This window comes from Mustela erminea, chromosome 9 (assembly GCF_009829155.1).
Source record: "Mustela erminea isolate mMusErm1 chromosome 9, mMusErm1.Pri, whole genome shotgun sequence".
Lineage (NCBI taxonomy): Eukaryota > Metazoa > Chordata > Mammalia > Carnivora > Mustelidae > Mustela > Mustela erminea.
The window spans coordinates 98,400,190-98,418,963 of NC_045622.1; the positions used below are offsets into that span (position 1 = coordinate 98,400,190).

An 18,774-nucleotide genomic window follows, 5' to 3' on the forward strand; every position below is an offset into this window, starting at 1 on the left:
GAGTCCCTGATTTGAAAAGTTTTAGGTCAGTGGTGATGCTTCTGGGCTGGGGTATAACTAAGAGTGTACTTTCTACACACTTGGGTTTTTAGGACCTTGTTAATCCTCTGCTTATGACTCACAACTGCAACTTCTCTCTGGTTTTGGGGTGAGGGATCATATGGTGGGTCAGAAAGAAAGAAACTGAACTCTCCAATGAAAATTGGGTCAAAAGACCCTCTCCAAAATTTCTGCTCACCTCCCCTCTTTTGTATGTCTTTTCTATCTTCTCCCCTAACCCTTCTCTTCCTGGTGTCTCCTCACTCTCACTCTCCTCTCTCCTGCTCTGACTATATGCTCTCTTTGTCTTGTCTTCCTCTTCACCATTATTCATTTGGGTATCTAGTTTTCCCTTTTCCTCATCATGCAGTTTAAAAAACCTGATTTTTACAGAACTGGAAGTTAAGGTATCAGAAGGCATCCTTCTCTGGTCTCTCAGGATTTGCCTCCTCTCGAATGCAATCTGCATGATGATAGAGATTTGATGTTTTATATGCTATGGAGGGTAAATGCTAGAGAGAGAAAATGCTATCTTGTAGAATCCCATTCCTGTTTTAACCCTACTGTACTGTACTCGCTGAAACTTTCTGGACCACAGGTGAAACTCTGCATACAGATTTTTCTTTACACAAAACAAGGGGCCACACCTAACTTGCAAGAATATGTGAAGGTCAAAAAAACTAAGAAAAGAGGAATATTGTTTCAATGATGTTTAAAGGTTACAGAACAAGAAACATATATAGTCCAGCATTGCCTAATTCAACTGTGTGTATAATATATCTATATATTAAATATAGATATTAAACATATGTGTGTATTTAATAAAGCACATATTAATAGAAGAGATAGATGCAGAATCCTATTGACCTGGGAAAACCAAGAGATGGCTATTGGTAGCAATATAATTTGAAATGTAAAACTTCAAAAGGTAAGATGCAAAAATTAAGATTAAGAAAAAGAAGAAGCATGCTCTATTACTGTGAAGTCCCCCAAAATCTGAGAGATAAGACAATCTGGGCATGTGAAGAAATGATGATTGAATTCAGTGATAGAACTATGAGTGGTGGTGTTGATCTCATATAATGTGTATATCTTATAAATGTTACTTTCTTGTCTTAATGTCCCAAATCTTCTTTTTCTTATTTAAAATAAAACAAGAAATAGCTACATCACTTGGCTTTTATGATTGTCCATTATCTGCCCCTCAATCTCTCTATTATAAGCTTTTAATTTAGCAGGAGTATAGTTTCTATGGAGATCATCTCTATGTTAACCAGAAGCAATGCATGTTTCTCCCTCTATGATATTTTACTGATTATCTCACCTAATTGCTCCTCTCTTCACAATCAAGCCCTCCCTCTCTTTAGTTCCAACACTTTTTAGAAATCAAATGTTTCATTTTTATGATTTTATTTAATGATTGATTGATTCATTCTTTTTGATAAAAAGAGAGAGAGAGAGAGAGGAAGAATGACTGAGTGGGGGAAGGGTGAGGGGGAGAGAATATCCAAGCAGACTTCTTCTGAACATGGAGCGAGAGCTGGGGATTGATCCCAAGACCTATGAGGTCAGGACCTGAGCCAAAACTGAGAGTCGGGATCTTAACTGACTGAGCCACCCAGATGCCCCAGGAATCTAATGTTTTAAGACAAAACAAACATTATTATTTTTTTTTCTTTTCTAGTGCTGTCAGAGACCACTGGAACTGCCAATCACAGCCTATAGTTATAACTTCTCTAGTTTATCATACAGCACTAGTATTATTTTAGCTAGACAGCAGATGAGTTTTAAGTTTTATTTAGATATGGAACTTTATTAGGGTAAATGGGAAATTTATATTCTACTTAGGGAAAGTGAGAATAAACTTATGGCATACTTGAATTTCAGAGAAATGTGCTGGAAACTCCAGTTTATATATTCAAGACCAAAACTTCACTTCTTTAGCATTTTTGAAACTTCACTGACCAGCCAATTGATAATTAAGTGACCTTGACTTTTGGAACCAAAATTCACTTGGTATTTTCACATATAGTTTTATGTAATTCTTATATAAGTAATGATCTTATCTAAAGGTGTATTATCCTTCTGACTTGGTTGTAAAGAGGTTCTAGAAATATTTATATGCCCCATTACATAGATGGGAGATATGAGTATGTACTTAGCATATATTGGTAGCTAATTTGTTTTGTTATTGATTCATTGAAGGATTGTTGATTTATCAGAGTTTTTCAAAACTCATACTAACATAAATTCTACATTGTTTGACATCAATATTAAAATGTACAGGAATATTGTAGAGAGAATAAAAATGAATTGTACTAATTTCCTAAATTGAAGTAATAGAAGATAAAATTATGGCTGCCATGAAGCAGAATTAAGAAGTAATTTCTTCTTAAAGCATAATCCAAACAAGGTACTCAAGAGGACAGGAATAATAAGCTGGTGTCCAAATCAAAAAATGTATACTTTAAGAGAGATTCTCCAAGTGTATATGTTTTAAAATTATAAAGGATAATCTTTTTCAGTAATTGAGCTGCATATACATTATATGTACATCATACAAATAGGTATATACTTAATAAAGTATCTATTAGGGTGTCTAATTGTCAAATGAAGAAAAAGCTTCAAGACTTAAAGTGACCTGACCAAGATCATAGATCTGAGATCAAAATCTCAGAACTTTGCAGAGCTAACAACTACATGAGAGCTTTGTTACCCCTGAAAATCTCGGTCCACATAAGAAAACATTCAATTAGTGCTCATGGTTAAAGCATGGACATCAGCATTAAAAAACAAAAACAAAAACAAAAACAAAAACAAAAACCATGTTTCCCAAGTGACTTCAATATATGAGAGACTGAGAGCCATTGGTTTATGTGTTGATGGAATTAGAACTATGAAAGTGCATTTCTGAATCCAATTTCATCACTATTGCCAGGTCAGTAATTCCCCAATTTTCTCTGCAGATGAACAGTTTCTACACTCAGTGTAACCATGGAATTGAATACCAGTGTGAATGAGTTCATTCTGTTTGGGTTAACCCAGAATGTTCTGAAGGAGGAAGTCGTGTTTGTGGTCTTCTTGTTTCTGTACCTTGTAACTCTGATGGCAAATTTACTGATTATGATGACCATAAGATACAGCCGGACACTTGGGAGTCCCATGTACTTCTTCCTTTTCTACTTATCCTTTGCTGATACCTGCTTCTCAACAACCACTGCTCCTAGGTTGATAGTAGACTCTGTATCTGAGAAGAAAGTCATCTCCTACAATGAGTGCATGACCCAGATTTTTGCATTTCACTTTTTTGGGTGTTTGGAGGTCTTGGTGCTCGTCCTCATGTCCTTAGATCGCTATGTGGCCATTTGTCAGCCCCTGCGGTACACAACTATCATGAGCCACCGTGTCTGTGGTACAATGGTGAATCTGGCCTGGGGGATATCTTTTATCCATTCATCATCACAGATTTTCTTGGCTTTGAAAATACCATTCTGTGGACCTAATGGTATTGATCATTATTTCTGTGATATACCAACTTTGTTGAAACTTGCATGCATGGACACTCACTTAATTAATTTACTCGTAGCTTTTAGTAGTGGGGCTATCTGCATGGTAAGTTTCATAGTCTTGCTTACCTCTTATATTTTTATCCTACATTCTCTGAATAACCAGAGTTCAGAAGGAAGAAAGAAAGCCCTCTCCACCTGCACATCCCACATTATCGTGGTCATCTTATTCTTTGTCCCATGTATATTCACATATACTCGTCCTGTAACTACATTTCCAGTGGACAAGATGGTGGCTGTGTTCTACACTATTGGGACACCCATGCTCAACCCTCTGATTTACACTCTGAGAAATGCAGAAGTGAAAAATGCAATGAGGAAGTTATGGTGCAACAAACTCTGACTTGAAATGGAAAAACAAACAAAAAACAAAAACAGAGAACTCCAATTTCTAATTCTGTAACAACTTAAATAAAATGGGAGTGATAGAAATGAAAAAAACGTTTTCATCCCAGTGCGGACAATTGAATCTTCTCCCAGTAGATTCTTTGTAGACATAGGCAGAATGACCACAGAGCAGAGGCCATTTCATTTTGAGTCAGTATTATAGAGTGGCACAATATCTAATACAGTAGTATTTGTGGGGGATAAGCCTAAATCACCCTTCTGCTTTCTCCACAGCATATTGTGCATCAGCTTTCATTGCACCTATCACTTTATTTCCCTCCTTTGTACATTATCCTGCATTGTGTTTCTCTTTTCCATGATTCTGACTTGGGTTGAAAGACTTGTCCCAAATTTTGACTGGCCTATTTTGTGGGCAGATCAGTTTTGACACTACTAAATCTGGATCTTATCTTTTCTGGCTCAATGATGAATGCTCCCAAGTCAGTACAAGAAGCTGATGATCCCACAGGACTATAAATATCAACTAATTAAGCCTCTATTTGGTGCTTGTCTTCCCTTTGTAACATCTGTAAAAGTTGGCCTTTTCTTTTTTTTTTTTTTTCTTTTTGTTTTTTGGTCTCTTGAGCATGTCCAAGGATACAACTCATGACCATCTATTCAAATAATATAATTCTAGCTATAACAAATAAATTCATTCTGTTGATCCCCAATTTCTATGTACTTTAATAACTTTTTTCTTTGTTCTTCATATTTACTATTATTTATTTATATTTTTAGTATCATATACATCTGTCATATTGGTCCATGGGCATTTTCCTAATTGTTGGTTGGTGAATTGGGCACAATTTTATACAATTCTAAGAGTTATATTATAAAAACAAATGCCTCCTTGATAAGAGAACAGATATTAGAAAAGTAACAGCTGACCGAGAAAATAGAACTACTGTTACAATATTTCATCCAAAAGGAATGTACAAGGGATTGTTTCAGAACTAGTAGATAAGATTGCTTGGTTGCCTGGCATGGCATGTACATTTCTGGGTTGAGAGAAATGTCTCAGGTTATGGTTTCTTGAATTCTACCTTTATTAAGCAAACTTTGCATGGTAATTTATTAAGCAAACTTTCTATATAGATTTCCCTCTCTGGAGAGAAAAGTATTGACTAATGACTAGAATAAGCACTTTAGTGTTTTGGTTTATATTTTTCATGCATGTCATTAGACTTACATTCTAGTTCAGGTACTGTTAATGAATAAGTAGGAACAATGATAGTCATTTCCTGCGAGAGTGGGCAATGAGTCTATCTCTGAGAATAAATACAATCAAGACTACTTTCCTACAGATCTGTTGACTGGAGCTTGAAGTGTGGCAGATGAACCCATCTAAATCCATACTGAGAGGCTTTCATTCAGTATGCCTCCTTGAGGATAAAGGTCAAATTTCAACTCTGACAATGAAAGTTTGGAAGACTTATTTAAAGTTCATCCCCTGTACTATAAATTCTCTCAATGTACAAATCCTATAGAGGTTCCCAGGTAACTGAGTCAGTTAAGTGTCTGACTCTTTGTTACTGCTCAGGTCATTTTCTCATGGGTAGAGAGACATAGGCTCTTTAAGGGGCTCTGTGCTCTGTGGGGAGTCTGCTTGAAGATTTTCTAGCTCTGTCCTTCCCCTTACTCTCATGCTCTCTCCCTCTCTCAAATAAATAAATAAATCTTTAAAAAGTACAAATCCTGTAGACAGGAATTTCTTGGTTGGTAATGTAAGGCATCAATAAGCTACTTGCCTTACCACATTTGCCACAAATTTAACTTTGCTATTAATTGCTATATTTTGGTATTGCTATAGAAACAGAGAGGAAAGACAGAAAAGAGGGGAAGGGAGAAGTAGTGATGAAAGCGAGATTATGAAGGAGAGAAGGCTTTTCACCTTGAGTTTTAGGAACTTTCATTAGGTGAATGTTTGTGGAAGATCTCTGATGATCAGGAAGTTTTTTTTTTTTTTTTTAATCATTTCTGTTTGGCTGAGATTTCTCTGAGAGTACATGTATTTAGGAAACTAAAGCTCAGAGAAAAAATTTCATTTCCTAAGCTATATTTAAAGTAAAATAAAATCAAGAGTTTTGTGACTTTAAATACTATCTCTATGCTGATGACTCACATATTTGCATTTCCACTACAGACCTCCTCCTTGAATGCCAAATTTGTACACTCAACTACTTGCTTGATACTTTCCTTTATATATATAAAGATATCTTTATACTTAAAGACCAATTTTTCCCTTTCAAAAATAAGTTTAATATACTAGTAACCTGTGTATGTATAAATTAACAACTTAATATTAGATATTTTTACATTCACAGATAAGCACTATTTGAAAGGACAATTATGTAAACTTGACATATAGTCCTTCCAGGTGGAATGATCTAAACTCTGATTTTTTAAAAAATCTAGTAGAGATGATTAGCCTAAAGTGTCTTGTCATGTTACAGTTTTCTTTTTGATATGTGTTAAATGTTCTATTTGATTCTTTCTAGCAACTTGCCTAATTAATTTATTTTCAGGGTAGGCTTGTAAAGCAGATTAAAAAGGCATAGTATTCAGGTGCCTGGGTGACTTAGCTGGTTGGGTGACTGCCTTCAGCTCAAGTCATGATCCCAGAGTCCCAGGATCCAGTCCCACATCAGGCTCCCAGCTCCATGGGGAGTGTGCTTCTCCCTCTGACCTTCTCCCCTCTCATGCTTTCTGTCACTTTCCCTCTCTCAAATAAATAAATATTTTTTTAAAAAAGCATAGTATTGGGGTACAGATGGCCCTTCTGTACCGCAATGTTTATAGCAGCAATGCCCACGGTCGCCATACTGTGGAAAGAACCAAGATGACCTTCAACGGACGAATGGATAAGGAAGATGTGGTCCATATAAACTATGGAGTACTATGCCTCCATCAGAAAGGATGAATACCCAACTTTTGTATCAACATGGACGGGACTGGAAGAGATTATGCTGAATGAAATAAGTCAAGCAGAGAGAGTCAATAATCATATGGTTTCACTTATTTGTGGAGAATAACAAAGAGCAGGGAGGACAAGGGGAGTTAGAGAGTAGAAGGGAGTTCGGGGAAATTGGAAGGGGAGATGAACCATGAGAGACTATGGACTCTGAAAAACAATCTGAGGGTTTTGAAGGGGTGGGGGGGTGGGAGGTTGGGGGAACCAGGTGGTGGGTATTGGAGAGGGCATGGATTGCATGGAGTACTGGGTGTGGTACAAAAACAATGAATACTGTTATGCTGAAAATAAATTAAAAAATAAAAAAAAAATTTAAAAAAGCATAGTATTTAGTCCACTTAAACTGTACATGACTTCACCTGGAAGATCTTTTTGGACATAATTCAGCAGTCAGGATAAAAACTGCCTTCCTGAAACACAGGATTCCTGAAACATCTGAGCCTGGACTGTTACACATTCACATAAAGAAATGTGGTTCTAATAGAATACTGGTAATTTTTAAATGTTAACTATTTTCATTTAGTTTCATTTAGTTTCATTTAGTTTATTTTCATTTAGTTTCTTTAAATTAGGGCATAATTTATACTGTGGTGTGTGTACTCAGAAGACAGCAAAGATGATGAATTCCAGAGTGACTGTACTGAAGAGTCTTGGGTCAAATTGAGCAGTATTAGGATGATGTGGTTTACTGAAAGCTGTGACCCTTACCTGAGCTCCTGATGTGGTATCTGCTCAGCTTCTTCATCTATTTGTTGCTTCAAGGTGTCAGGGTAATTACCTTTCTTTTCTTTTTAAGATTTTATTTATTTTTTTGACAGAGGGAGATATAGCAAGAGAGAGAACACAATCAGAGGGAGTTGGAGAGGGAGAGGTAGATTTCCTGTGAATCAGGGAGCCTGATGTGGGGCTGGAAATCAGGACCCTGATATCCTGTTCTGAGCTGAACGCAGGTGCTTAATGATTGAGCCACCCAGGTGCTCTGGGCAATTACCTTTCTTTAGTGTTGTGAAAATTGCACATTTACATTCAGAGTGAAAATGCACATTTCATTACTGCTAGGTTTTGCTTTCAAATCTGGTGAAATTCCTTCATGAGACAGTCATATTGGGAAAGCTTCCCTGGGAGCAGGTGTTCATAGAAACATCAGTTTGAGCTCAGAGGTGGTGTATTTCTGAATCTTTACATTTCCAAGAGCAGCAGACAACAGTATCGTCTCATCACTCCCTGTGTGTCCAATATGATGGAACATCCACCTATGACGGTAACTTGCCTTCAGTCAGTACACTCCTTTCCTTTCCTTTCCTTTCCTTTCCTTTCCTTTCCTTTCCTTTCCTTTCCTTTCCCTTCCAATATTTATTTTTAAAGATTTTTAATTTATTTGACAGATGGAAATCACAAGTAGGCAGAGAGAGGAGGAAGCAGGCTGAGCAGAAAACCTGATGCAGGGAACCCCCCTGAGCAGAGAGCCCAATGTGGGGCTCGATCCCAGGACTCTGGGATCATGACCTGAGCTGAAGGCAGAGGCTTTAACCCACTGAGCCACCCAGGCACCCCATCTTTCCTAAGGTTTTATTTATTTATTTGAGGGAGAGGGAGCACACAAAAAGGGGGAGTGGGATAAGGGAACGCTGGTTCCCTGCTGAGCAGGGAGCTTGAATCAGGGCTCAATTACAGGACCCTAGGATCATGACCAGCATGGAAGGTAAATGCTTAACTGACTAAGCCACTCAAGTGCCCCACTTCTTTCTTTCTTTTTTTTTTTTTTTTTAAGGTTTTATTTATTTATGTGGGAGAGAGGGGAGAGTGAGCAAAGTAGCGGGGGAAGGGCAGATGAAGGGAAGAAGTAGACTCTTTCCTGAGGCGGGCCGAAGCACAGAATATCCCCCTGTAAGATGGTTCCAGCACATTCTGCATAATCACCCTGGTTTTGATCAGGTCTGTTAGAAGTATTACAATGGTGAAAATCATGTCTGTCAGATTCCCAGCCACAGTGGAGTACACTGGAAAATAAGGCCCAGGTCATCTGTGAATACTATTAAACTTGTAGTAGGCAATGGTGTTGTAGGGCTGAAGAGGTGCAGTGATGGCCCCCTGTGTCCCTTCCAGGTCCTAGACTCCCTGTGTTCCCAGTAACCACCACCAGGCTGAGCAACCCCACTGGACCCAATCCAGGCAGGGAAACCAACAGTGACTAATTGTTGTCACAGTCAAATGCCTGTGGCCTTCCCCAGAAAATTCCATCCTTCTGGTTTCCCAGACCAAAAATATGGAAGACCAAATAATTGATAATATCACAGCTCACACCTAACATGTTAGAAAAACATTTGTTTGCCTTCAAAATATATGCAGAATATGATCTCTTTTACTACCATGTCTCCTTCCATCCTGTTGTGCCACCATCATTTCTCATGTAAACCAGTCATGAACTCAGAATTGTCCCTCCCTCCACTCTTGCTCTGCTAAGTCTATTTTAAGCACAGCACACTTGTCTGCTTAAAACCCTGCAGTGATTCCATTTTTCTCCAAGAAAAAGACCAAATTTTTGCAATGATTTGACCTTCTATTGCCCCTTTGGCCTCTTCTGGTACTTCCATACTTTGATACTTGCTCCCTTAGCTGAGACATACTGGCTGGTTTTCTTAGATATCTGACATGCTTTCCTTACTTAAGATATGGGTAATTGCCCAATAACTTCATCTACTTCTGACATTATTCTTGTCTCTCCTCATTGAGGTCTTCCTTATGGTTATTTAATACCAAATTCTTATTAGCATACCTGATCTTTTTATTCTTTTTTGACTTTCCTTTCCCCCCCTCCCTTTCAGAGAGGTAGTGATATGGGGCAGAGGGAGAGAGAAAGAGAAAATCTTAAGCGGACTCCATGCCCCTTGTTGTTTTCTGTATATTGTCTCTATTCCTTTCTGGTCTATGTTACTTCTGGGCTCTCTCTTCACACAAAGGATTCCCTTTAATATTTCTTGAAGGGCTGGTTTAGTGATCACAATTTCTTTTAGTTTCTGTTTGTCTTGAAAGCTCTTTATCTCTCCTTCTCTTTATTTCTCCTATCTATCATATTCTCCTTCAATGACAGCCTTGCTGGATAACGTATTCTCGGCTGCATAGTTTTTCATGTAGCACCCTGAATATATTATGCCAGTCCTTTTCTGGCCTGCCTGGTATCTGTGGATAGGTCTGCTGCAGTCTATTAAGTTTCTACCCATGTACGTTAAGGAACTCTTGTCCTGAACTGGTTTCAGGACTTTCACTTTGTCTCTGAAATTTGCAAACTTCACTATTATATAGCGAGGGGTTAACCTATTTTTATTGATTTTTGAGGGGAGTTCTCTTTCTCTCCTGGACTTGAGTGACTGTTTTCTTCCCCATATTAGAGACATTCTCACATATAATTTGCTTCCAAATACCTTCTGCCCTCTTTTTCATTTCTCTTCTTCTGGGACGCCAATTATTCTAATATTATGTTGTTTTATGGTATCACTTTTCTCTAGAATTTTTCCCTTGTGATTCAGTAGTTGTTTATCCCTCTTTTTTCTCAGTTTCTTTATTTTATATCACTTTGCCTTTTATATCACTGATTCTCTATTCTGCCTCATTTATCCTGGCAGCTAGAAGCTCCATTTTTTATTGCATCTCATTAGTAGCCTTTTATTTTTTTTTTAGACCTGGTTAGATTTTTGTTCTTTTATTTCTACAGAAAGGGATAATCTTGTGTCTTCTATGCTTTTTTCAAGCCCAGCTAGTATCTTTTCTTTTTAAGATCATATTTATTATTATTTGACAGAAACAGAGACAACGAGAAAGAGAATACAAGCAGAGGGAGTGGAAGAGAGAGAAACTGGCTTCACACTGAGCAGGGAGCCCAATGCAGGGATCAACCCCAAGACCTTGGGATCATGATCTGAGTGGAAGGCAGACACTTAATGACTGAGCATCTCCCAGCTAGGATCGTTATATTCATTTTCCTTTTTAAATTTTTTTTAAATTTTTAAAATTTCTTTTCAGTGTACCAGAATGCATTGTATATGCACCACACCCAGTGCTCCATGCAATACGTGCCCTCCATAATACCCACCACCAGGCTCACCCAACTTCCCAGCCTCACCCCTTCAAAACCCTCAGATTGTTTTTCAGAGTCCATAGTCTCTATAGTCATTGTTCTGAACCCTACTTCCAACGTCCTACTTATGTCCACTCTTATCTGGTTCCAAGCTGTCATACTCCCTCTTGTTCTCTTTTCTGGGGTGAGTTCTTCCATTTTATCATTCTGTCCAGAGTAGGGTAGATGAATGAAAGAACAAAATACTAAAATAGCAATAACCCCAGAAAAAGGTACACTAAACTAATCGGAAGATAGAGAAACTGGAAAACAGAAAGAGAAGGACAGAGAAACAGAGAGAGGAAGGAAGAGAGAGAAAGAAAACAGAATGAAATAGTTGAACAGAACATAGCAATACACTAGATTCTGGGTGTATTTTGGTCTGTTTGCTAGAAGAAACTAGATCCCCAAATTGTCAAGAAAGAAAAAACTTACATATATACAAAAATTTAATTAAACACAATGAAAGGATAAAATGTACCTATGGAAATAAAAATAAAAAAAATACTTTAAGAAACAAGAAATTAGTTGAAAAGGAAAAAAAATAAATCAAAGACTAAAGAATCATGAGAAAAATCCACAAATCCTATATACTTTTTCCCATAGCGCTGGGTTTTTGCAGTTCTGGTTGATCAAGAAACTTGATGTTAGCTGGGTATACCTGCTGGTCTTCTGGGAGGAGGTCATTTTATGCTGACTCTCAGGTTTCTTTGTCCAGGGTGGTCAGGTTTGGGCTCAGTTTAAATGACACCAGTTTAAATGACACCAAAACTATGTGGGTTTTGTTCCATGAACGCTTTCCCCACTGCTTTAGAAGATGAGAATGAAAATGGTAGCAGCCTGATCTCCAGCCCTGGAGAGGAAAGTTCATGCTCTTAAAACTTTAGTGGGCCTTCAGAGAAGAGCACTCAATCATTATGGTCTGCCTGGTGTCAGTCCACACTCTGTGTTCACCTAATCTGTGACCAAGAATTTCTATCTCAGGCACATAACCCCATTTCTAGTGTCCAAACATTATGGACTCTTGTAGAAGGCACCCGATTTATTCCTACCAGAGAGGGGGAAGGGGAAATCTCTCCATGGTTCTCCCACTTGTTGGGCCCCTGAAATGAGACTGGTCACCAGAATGTACTGCAGTTTTCAGTTTATGACAACACTGAGCAGAAAGCTGGTACCTGAACTTATTGTTTGCCACTACTTGGGAACTCTGTAGCAGTAAGGCATCCGCATTCTTTCTGTGACCCTGAGGATCCTGAGGACACAGTGTCCCACCTGGGATTCTGCCCCTCTTCACCCCCTGAACACATTTCAGGCAAACTTCCAAGGTTTTAATTTTGTGCTCTGTTGCTTATACCATTTTCCAGTACCCAGCTTACAGAGGCTCCCTTCCCCCACAGTTTATCTTCCCATAGATTGCCTTGGATTCATGTCTCTGCAGCTGTTACCCTGCAAAACACTGTCAATTTTCCACTTGTAGAATTGTGGAATTTCTTTTCTCAGGTCTCCAGGTGGTTTTGGAGGTGTTCAGAAAGATTTGGTAGCTATCTAGCTGATTTCCAGGGACCAGATGAAATTAGGGTCCCCTACTCCTCCATCTTAACTCTCTCCCCTGTCTGCAGCTTTACAAATGTGGTCAGAGTAGTCTTCATGGAGGACATCATATTTGAATAGATAGTTGAAGAAGAATATGTCACCCATGTGGATATACATGAAAGAAATGTATTGGAGGGTTTAAATCTAGTGAGGTGGGAACACGGATGGTATTAGATGAGGTCAGAGAGGGGGTAGTGAGTCCAGATCATGCAGAGCATTGTAGGTTACATTTAATGACTTCATTTTTGATGAGAGCAAAAATGGAGTGCCGCGGGACGCCTGGGTGGCTCAGTTGGTTAAGCAGCTGCCTTCGGCTCAGGTCATGATCCCAGCATCCTGGGATCGAGTCCCACATCGGGATCCTTGCTCTGCAGGGAGCCTGCTTCTCCCTCTGACTCTGCCTGCCACTCTGTCTGCCTGTGCTCGCTCTCGCTCTCTCTCTCTCTGACAAATAAATTAAAAAAAAAAAAAAAAAAAAAACTTAAAAAAAAAAAAAAATGGAGTGCCGCTAGAGAGCATTGATCAGAGGAGAGATAAGACTTGGTGCAGGGCATCAAGGTGGATAATTGGTGAAACAGGTGAAAGGTTTGAGAATACACCAGTCATGGCAAGCACTGAGTAATCTATACAATTGTTCAATTAAAAAAAAACAGGTGCATTTTTTGTATTTAAACTATAATGAATTAATTTTAAAATAGAAAAAAAGTAAAAGAATTTTCATTTCCACTTTCTTTACCTTCTTTCCTTACTGACTTAATGACTTCAAAATATTTTAGAACTTCGAGAAATTTTGATTAGTAGTTTAAATTGAAATAATCTATATTTTATTAGTAGTATTAAGATGGAGGATAATTATATCTACAGTAACATTTTCTAGAATAAGAAGCTGGAAGAAGTTAAGAAACTTGCCTCAAGTCACAGAGATATAAATCATGAAACTAGAATTGAATGTTGTCACCTTCATTGAAATATACTAAGGCTAAAAGCTTTGTGTTTATCTAGAAAAGACTGGACATAAAGAGCAGGGTCTTTGGGAAATTTTAGTAGTCTTTTCCTCAGAATGACTTTAAAGGTGTTCTTTTTCCTCAGAGCATAGGCATGACTGTAGCAGTTGGTAACTGAAGTGAGCGGGGTCATTTCGGGAGACTAGCAGGGGAGAAAGGCTCTGGGACAGAATATGCCTTTTGACAGGTTTGTCCAGGATTCCTTGGCACCATGGCTTGCTGTGATTCAGCATTGCCTGAGCTAAGTAGTTTTTAGAGCATATCCTTTAGGGTTGGGTGAGAGGGACAGAGTCCTTATCCTTTGAAAAACTGGTATTTGTCATAGGATCTCCCTGATACGAGGAAGATGAGAGGCAAGGTGGGAGGCTTGTGGGGTAGGGAAGGAAAAAAAAATGAAACAAGATGGGATTGGGAGGGAGAAAACCATAAGAGACTCTTAATCTCACAAAATAAGCTGTGCATTGGCAGGGGGAGGCGGTAAGGAAAGGATGGTTGGGTTATGGACATTGGGGAAGGTATGTGCTATGGTGAGTGCTGTGAAATGTGTAAACCTTGCGATTCACAGACCTGTACCTCTGAGACTAATAATACACTATAACATTAATTTTAAAAAAGTAAAAAAAAAAAAAAAAGACTGAGTATTCGTGACCCACTTTGAAGTCTCTATAACTATCTGATGGAGGAAGAAGAAATGTTTCATTCATGTGTTCTTCCAGGGAATTGTTCTGGGGTAATACAGCTGGCTTTAGAGATGTTTCTATCACAGAGCAGTGAGGATATTTACTTTTTATGCTAGAAAGTTCTAAGAGTAGCAGTAACAAACTTTCTGCTGGTATTACAGACCCTTCAGAAGAGTGTAACTCAAGCCTTCTAGGAAAGACTGGCTACTGTGGAGTATCTTCTCTCCCCATAGATCCTGCAATGGAAAGCCAAGTAGATGTATGTGAGGTACAGTTTACACATTGCAAACACACTGCACATGATTCATCTTCAAAATAAATCAGCATTGTGAGAGCAAAATCTATGAGCTCTCTATCAGAAAGCAAAAGCTATGAGCTCTCTATCAGACCTCATCTCTTTCAGTATAAGAAATAAGGTATGTTTTCAGGCCCAACTAAAACTGTCCCTTACCTCTCATTAGGGACTGAGCATGGACATGACTGTAGCAGTTGGTAACTGAAATGAACGGGGTCCCTTCGGGAGACTAAGAGGGGAGAAAGGCTCTGGGGACAGAATATGCCTGTTGACAGGTTTGTCCAGGATTCCTTGGCACCATGGTTTGCTGTGATTCAGCATTGCCTCAGCTAAATAGTTTATAGAGCATATCATTTAGGGTTGGGTGGGAGGGACAGAGTCCTTATCCCTCCAGAGACTGGGTATTTGTCATAGGATCTCCCTGATATGAGGAAGTAGAGAAGCAAGGTGGGAGGGTTGGGGGTTAGGGAAGGAAAAAACGAAACAAGATGAGATCAGGAAGGATACAAACCATAAGAGACTCTTAATTTCACAAAACAACCTGATGGTCATTGGGGGAGGGGGTAGGGAGAGGATGGTTGGGTTATGGACATTGGAGAAGGTATGTGCTATGGTGAGTACTGTGAAGTGTGTAAACCTGGTGATACACAGACCTGTAACCCTGGGGTTAATAATACATTATATGTTAATAGAAAAAAATTTAAAAAAAAAAGACTGGGTATTTGTGAACCTCTCTAAAGTCTCAATAACTATCTGATGGAGGAAGAAATGTTTCATCCATGTGTTCTGCCAGGCAATTGTTCTGGGGTAATACAGCTGGCTTTAGAGATGTTTCTGTCACAGAGCAGTGAGGATATTTACTTTTTATGCTAGAAAGTTCTAAGAGTAGCAGTAACAAACTTGTATTTTAAAATAATAGTAGGTATTTCGTCATATTTATGATACACCATATTTTTAAAATGATTACTTTTCCAACTTAGAGCAAGGAGGTAAAAAGAGGGAGAGGATGGAAAAGAAGGAAAAGAGGAAATATATGACATCATGTCCTTTCTTTCTGTTTAGAAAATTAGAAAGTCCACTTAATGAATTCTGGAATTGGCCATTTATAATACTCACATTTATGAAATATCAACATGCTTTTGTGGTGTCTATGAACTAATAATGCTCACAATGAAAATTTGCATATATTTCTCACTCAATGTGTTCTTTTTTTCTTACACTAAACAATACAAGACATTTTATTTAGAATTTAACAAATACCAGACATTGTGTGAAAAGAATTATTATCTTCTGGGGTCCCTGGGTGGCTCAGTGGGTTAAAGCCTCTGCCTTCAACTCAGGTCATGATCCCAGGGTCCTGGGATTGAACCCCTCTCTCTGCTGAGCGGGGAGCCTGCATTCTCCTCTCTCTCTCTCTCTCTACCTGCCTCTCTGCCTACTTGTGATCTCTGTCTGTCAAATAAATAAATAATAATCTTAAAAAAAGAATTAGTATCTTCTGTGTTTTGGGAATCTGACATGACCCTGTTTTTAAGGCAGTGAAAATACTCTGTATGACATTATAATGTTGGATGTATGTCATTAACATTTTTCCAATTCCATAGAATGTACCACACCAAGAGTGAATCCTGGGGTAAACTCTGGCCTTTGGGTGATGGTGATGTGTCATGGCTAAATGATCAGTTGTGACAAATGTGCCATTTTGGTGGGAGATGCTGATAATGGCAGGGGATGATATCTGTGTGGAGGCAGGGACTATATGGGGACTCTGTACTTTCTTAGGTTTTGCAGTGAATCTAACACTGCTCTAAAAAAAGAATCTTGACAGCAACAATAACAACAAAAAAAGACAAAACAACGGAATGATTGTTATTAACACTGAGGGCTGCTGTGGATGTTTGGTACCCATCCTGCCCCAGAGAGAGCTGAGAGTGAACACTTCTGGTCCTTCACTATGAGGGGATGTGACAATTCTGAAGCCACCACAGATTCATTTTGTTGGGGATACAGCAAATGCACTTGGATGGTTTCTCCTGAGTTTCTCAATTCAGGGCATACAAAGATGGATGTCTTTAGTGCAACTCATACATCTTGAAGGACGTAAGCACTGCATTACAGATAAGCTCAAAGTCCAATGGGACTACATTTAGGGAAAAAAAAAAGATAACTAAATTTTGTTAAACAGCTAAACGATTTTACAGGGCACTTGAATGACACAGCGGGTTAAGTGGCTGCCTTTGGTCAGGTTTTAAACTCAGGTTCCTGGAATCCTGGAATCCAGCCCTGTGTGGGGCTTCTACCTCTCTACCTGCTTTTGCCCCTACTTGAGCTCTTTCACTCTCTCTCTCTCTCTGTCAAATATATATATATATATATATAAATATATATATATATATATATATTTTAAACCTGAGTAATTCTGTTCTTAGGTGCTGAATAAATCTTAATAAAATCAGCTCTCATACTCTGTGTGTCTCCAAATTTTATATTTGACCACAAGAATATATTCAAACTTCATAACCTGGCTTTCATGGCCTTTGGCTGGGAGGAAAACTTGATTTTCCAAGTTCTTCCACTACGACTTTAATACGTGTAGTGGTTTATATTGACCTCTTTGCCTTATTATCTCTACTAATACTTTGATTTGATTTCTTTCATCTCCAATACTCTCCCCTCTGTTTTTCATATCATATTTTTGGATCACAAACTCTTTACAAGTAAGGGCCAATTTTATTTCTACTTTCTTCTCATCATGGACCCCACATAATGAAGCTGTTATATGCCTTTTCTATTTTTTTTTTTGTATTGTATTTATTCAAGACATTTGGATGTTTGAAGACATCATTCCCAGTCTCTGACCACCATGAGCCAATTGGCATGAGCCATAGTAACGATATGATTTCAGCCAGCCAGCAAAGGAAATTTGTGTGTAAAACTGTTGTACAGCTCTACTACAGGTAAATGAGCAAGGTAGATTAACAATTTTGAAAGTAAATATTAATAATCATAATGGAAAATTGATAATAATAATCATAATACAAGTAACCATTTGAATTGCAGAGAGTACAGACCTGCATCTCCTGTGCTTTGTGCATATTGAATTATTTAGCCTCCATAAAACCCTACAGAATAGGTTATTTTACTTATAGTGTTGACAGGTGAAGAAAATGAAGCACAGAGATTTCAAGGGACTTGTTCAACATCGCACCATAGTGGACAGTTGGGTGGGGTATGAATCTAGGCTGTCCAGCTTCAGCCTCTATGCACTAGGTGCTAACAGAGGAGCTCACCGAACTCTCTGCTCTTCTTTACAATACCTGCATCTCAGGGAATCTGGTTTAGAACCTGTCTTTCTTCAGTTAAAGTTTACATAATTATGAATTTTTTACTTCCAATCTATCCTTTGGGAATTTGTACTCTTCTTAGGCAGATGGTTTGTATTCTTCTAATACCAATCACAAAGTTCCTTACATAATAAATAATTTCATCTACCTTGATCTTAAAACTCATATTACATAATTTCAAACAGGAGAGCATTTTGTCCACTTTTTATAATAACTCCAGATAATTGTGATTCAATATTTAAATAAAATATAACTACAAAATTATGAGAGAAGAGCATAGATAGTACAATTTTAAAATATGTTGAAAAGAGAATAAATTAAAATGGGGAAATTGACGACTTGGACCGTATGACAAGAAAAACGTCACAGAAAAAGAGAAAAGGTAAAATTTTAATAGTAAAAGAGGCAGAGCCTGGGACTTACATAGTACTTACTTATTATGCAACTATTATGCAATATTATGTAATTAAGTTCTTATGTATGCACGACTTCAAATATCTTACTTACTTCTTATGAGCCAGATTTTTTTTCTCATTTTATCTGAAAAGGTACCATGATTATGTTTAAAATTGCCTTCCCAGGCCAGTTAATATTGAAGATGGCATTTGACCTCAAGGCATCTGATTCTAGCAACTGTGTTCCTGGCCTAGAATGTAATTATTTTGCTAGGTTAATACCTATTCCAGACAAAATATCAAGATTGCAAAATATAAACTGACAAAAGATTAAAAAATTATCAGAAAAGCAGTATTTTTGTAAAAAATATGGTAAAAATGTTAAA

At 38.0% G+C, this 18,774-nt stretch overlaps 1 protein-coding gene across 1 annotated transcript; it reads left to right on the forward strand.

Annotated features, from left to right (window-relative positions):
* Positions 1-3,033: 3,033 nt before the first annotated feature.
* Positions 3,034-3,948, forward strand: LOC116599507 (olfactory receptor 4C11-like). Its single transcript, XM_032359379.1, has one exon. It carries the CDS (start codon positions 3,034-3,036, stop codon positions 3,946-3,948), a length of 915 nt encoding a protein of 304 aa, XP_032215270.1.
* The last annotated feature ends 14,826 nt before the right edge of the window (positions 3,949-18,774 follow it).

Coding starts and splice junctions, on each gene's coding strand:
- LOC116599507 (XM_032359379.1), top strand. CDS start 3,034: ATGGAATTGAATACCAGTGTGAATGAGTTCATTCTGTTTGGGTTAACC.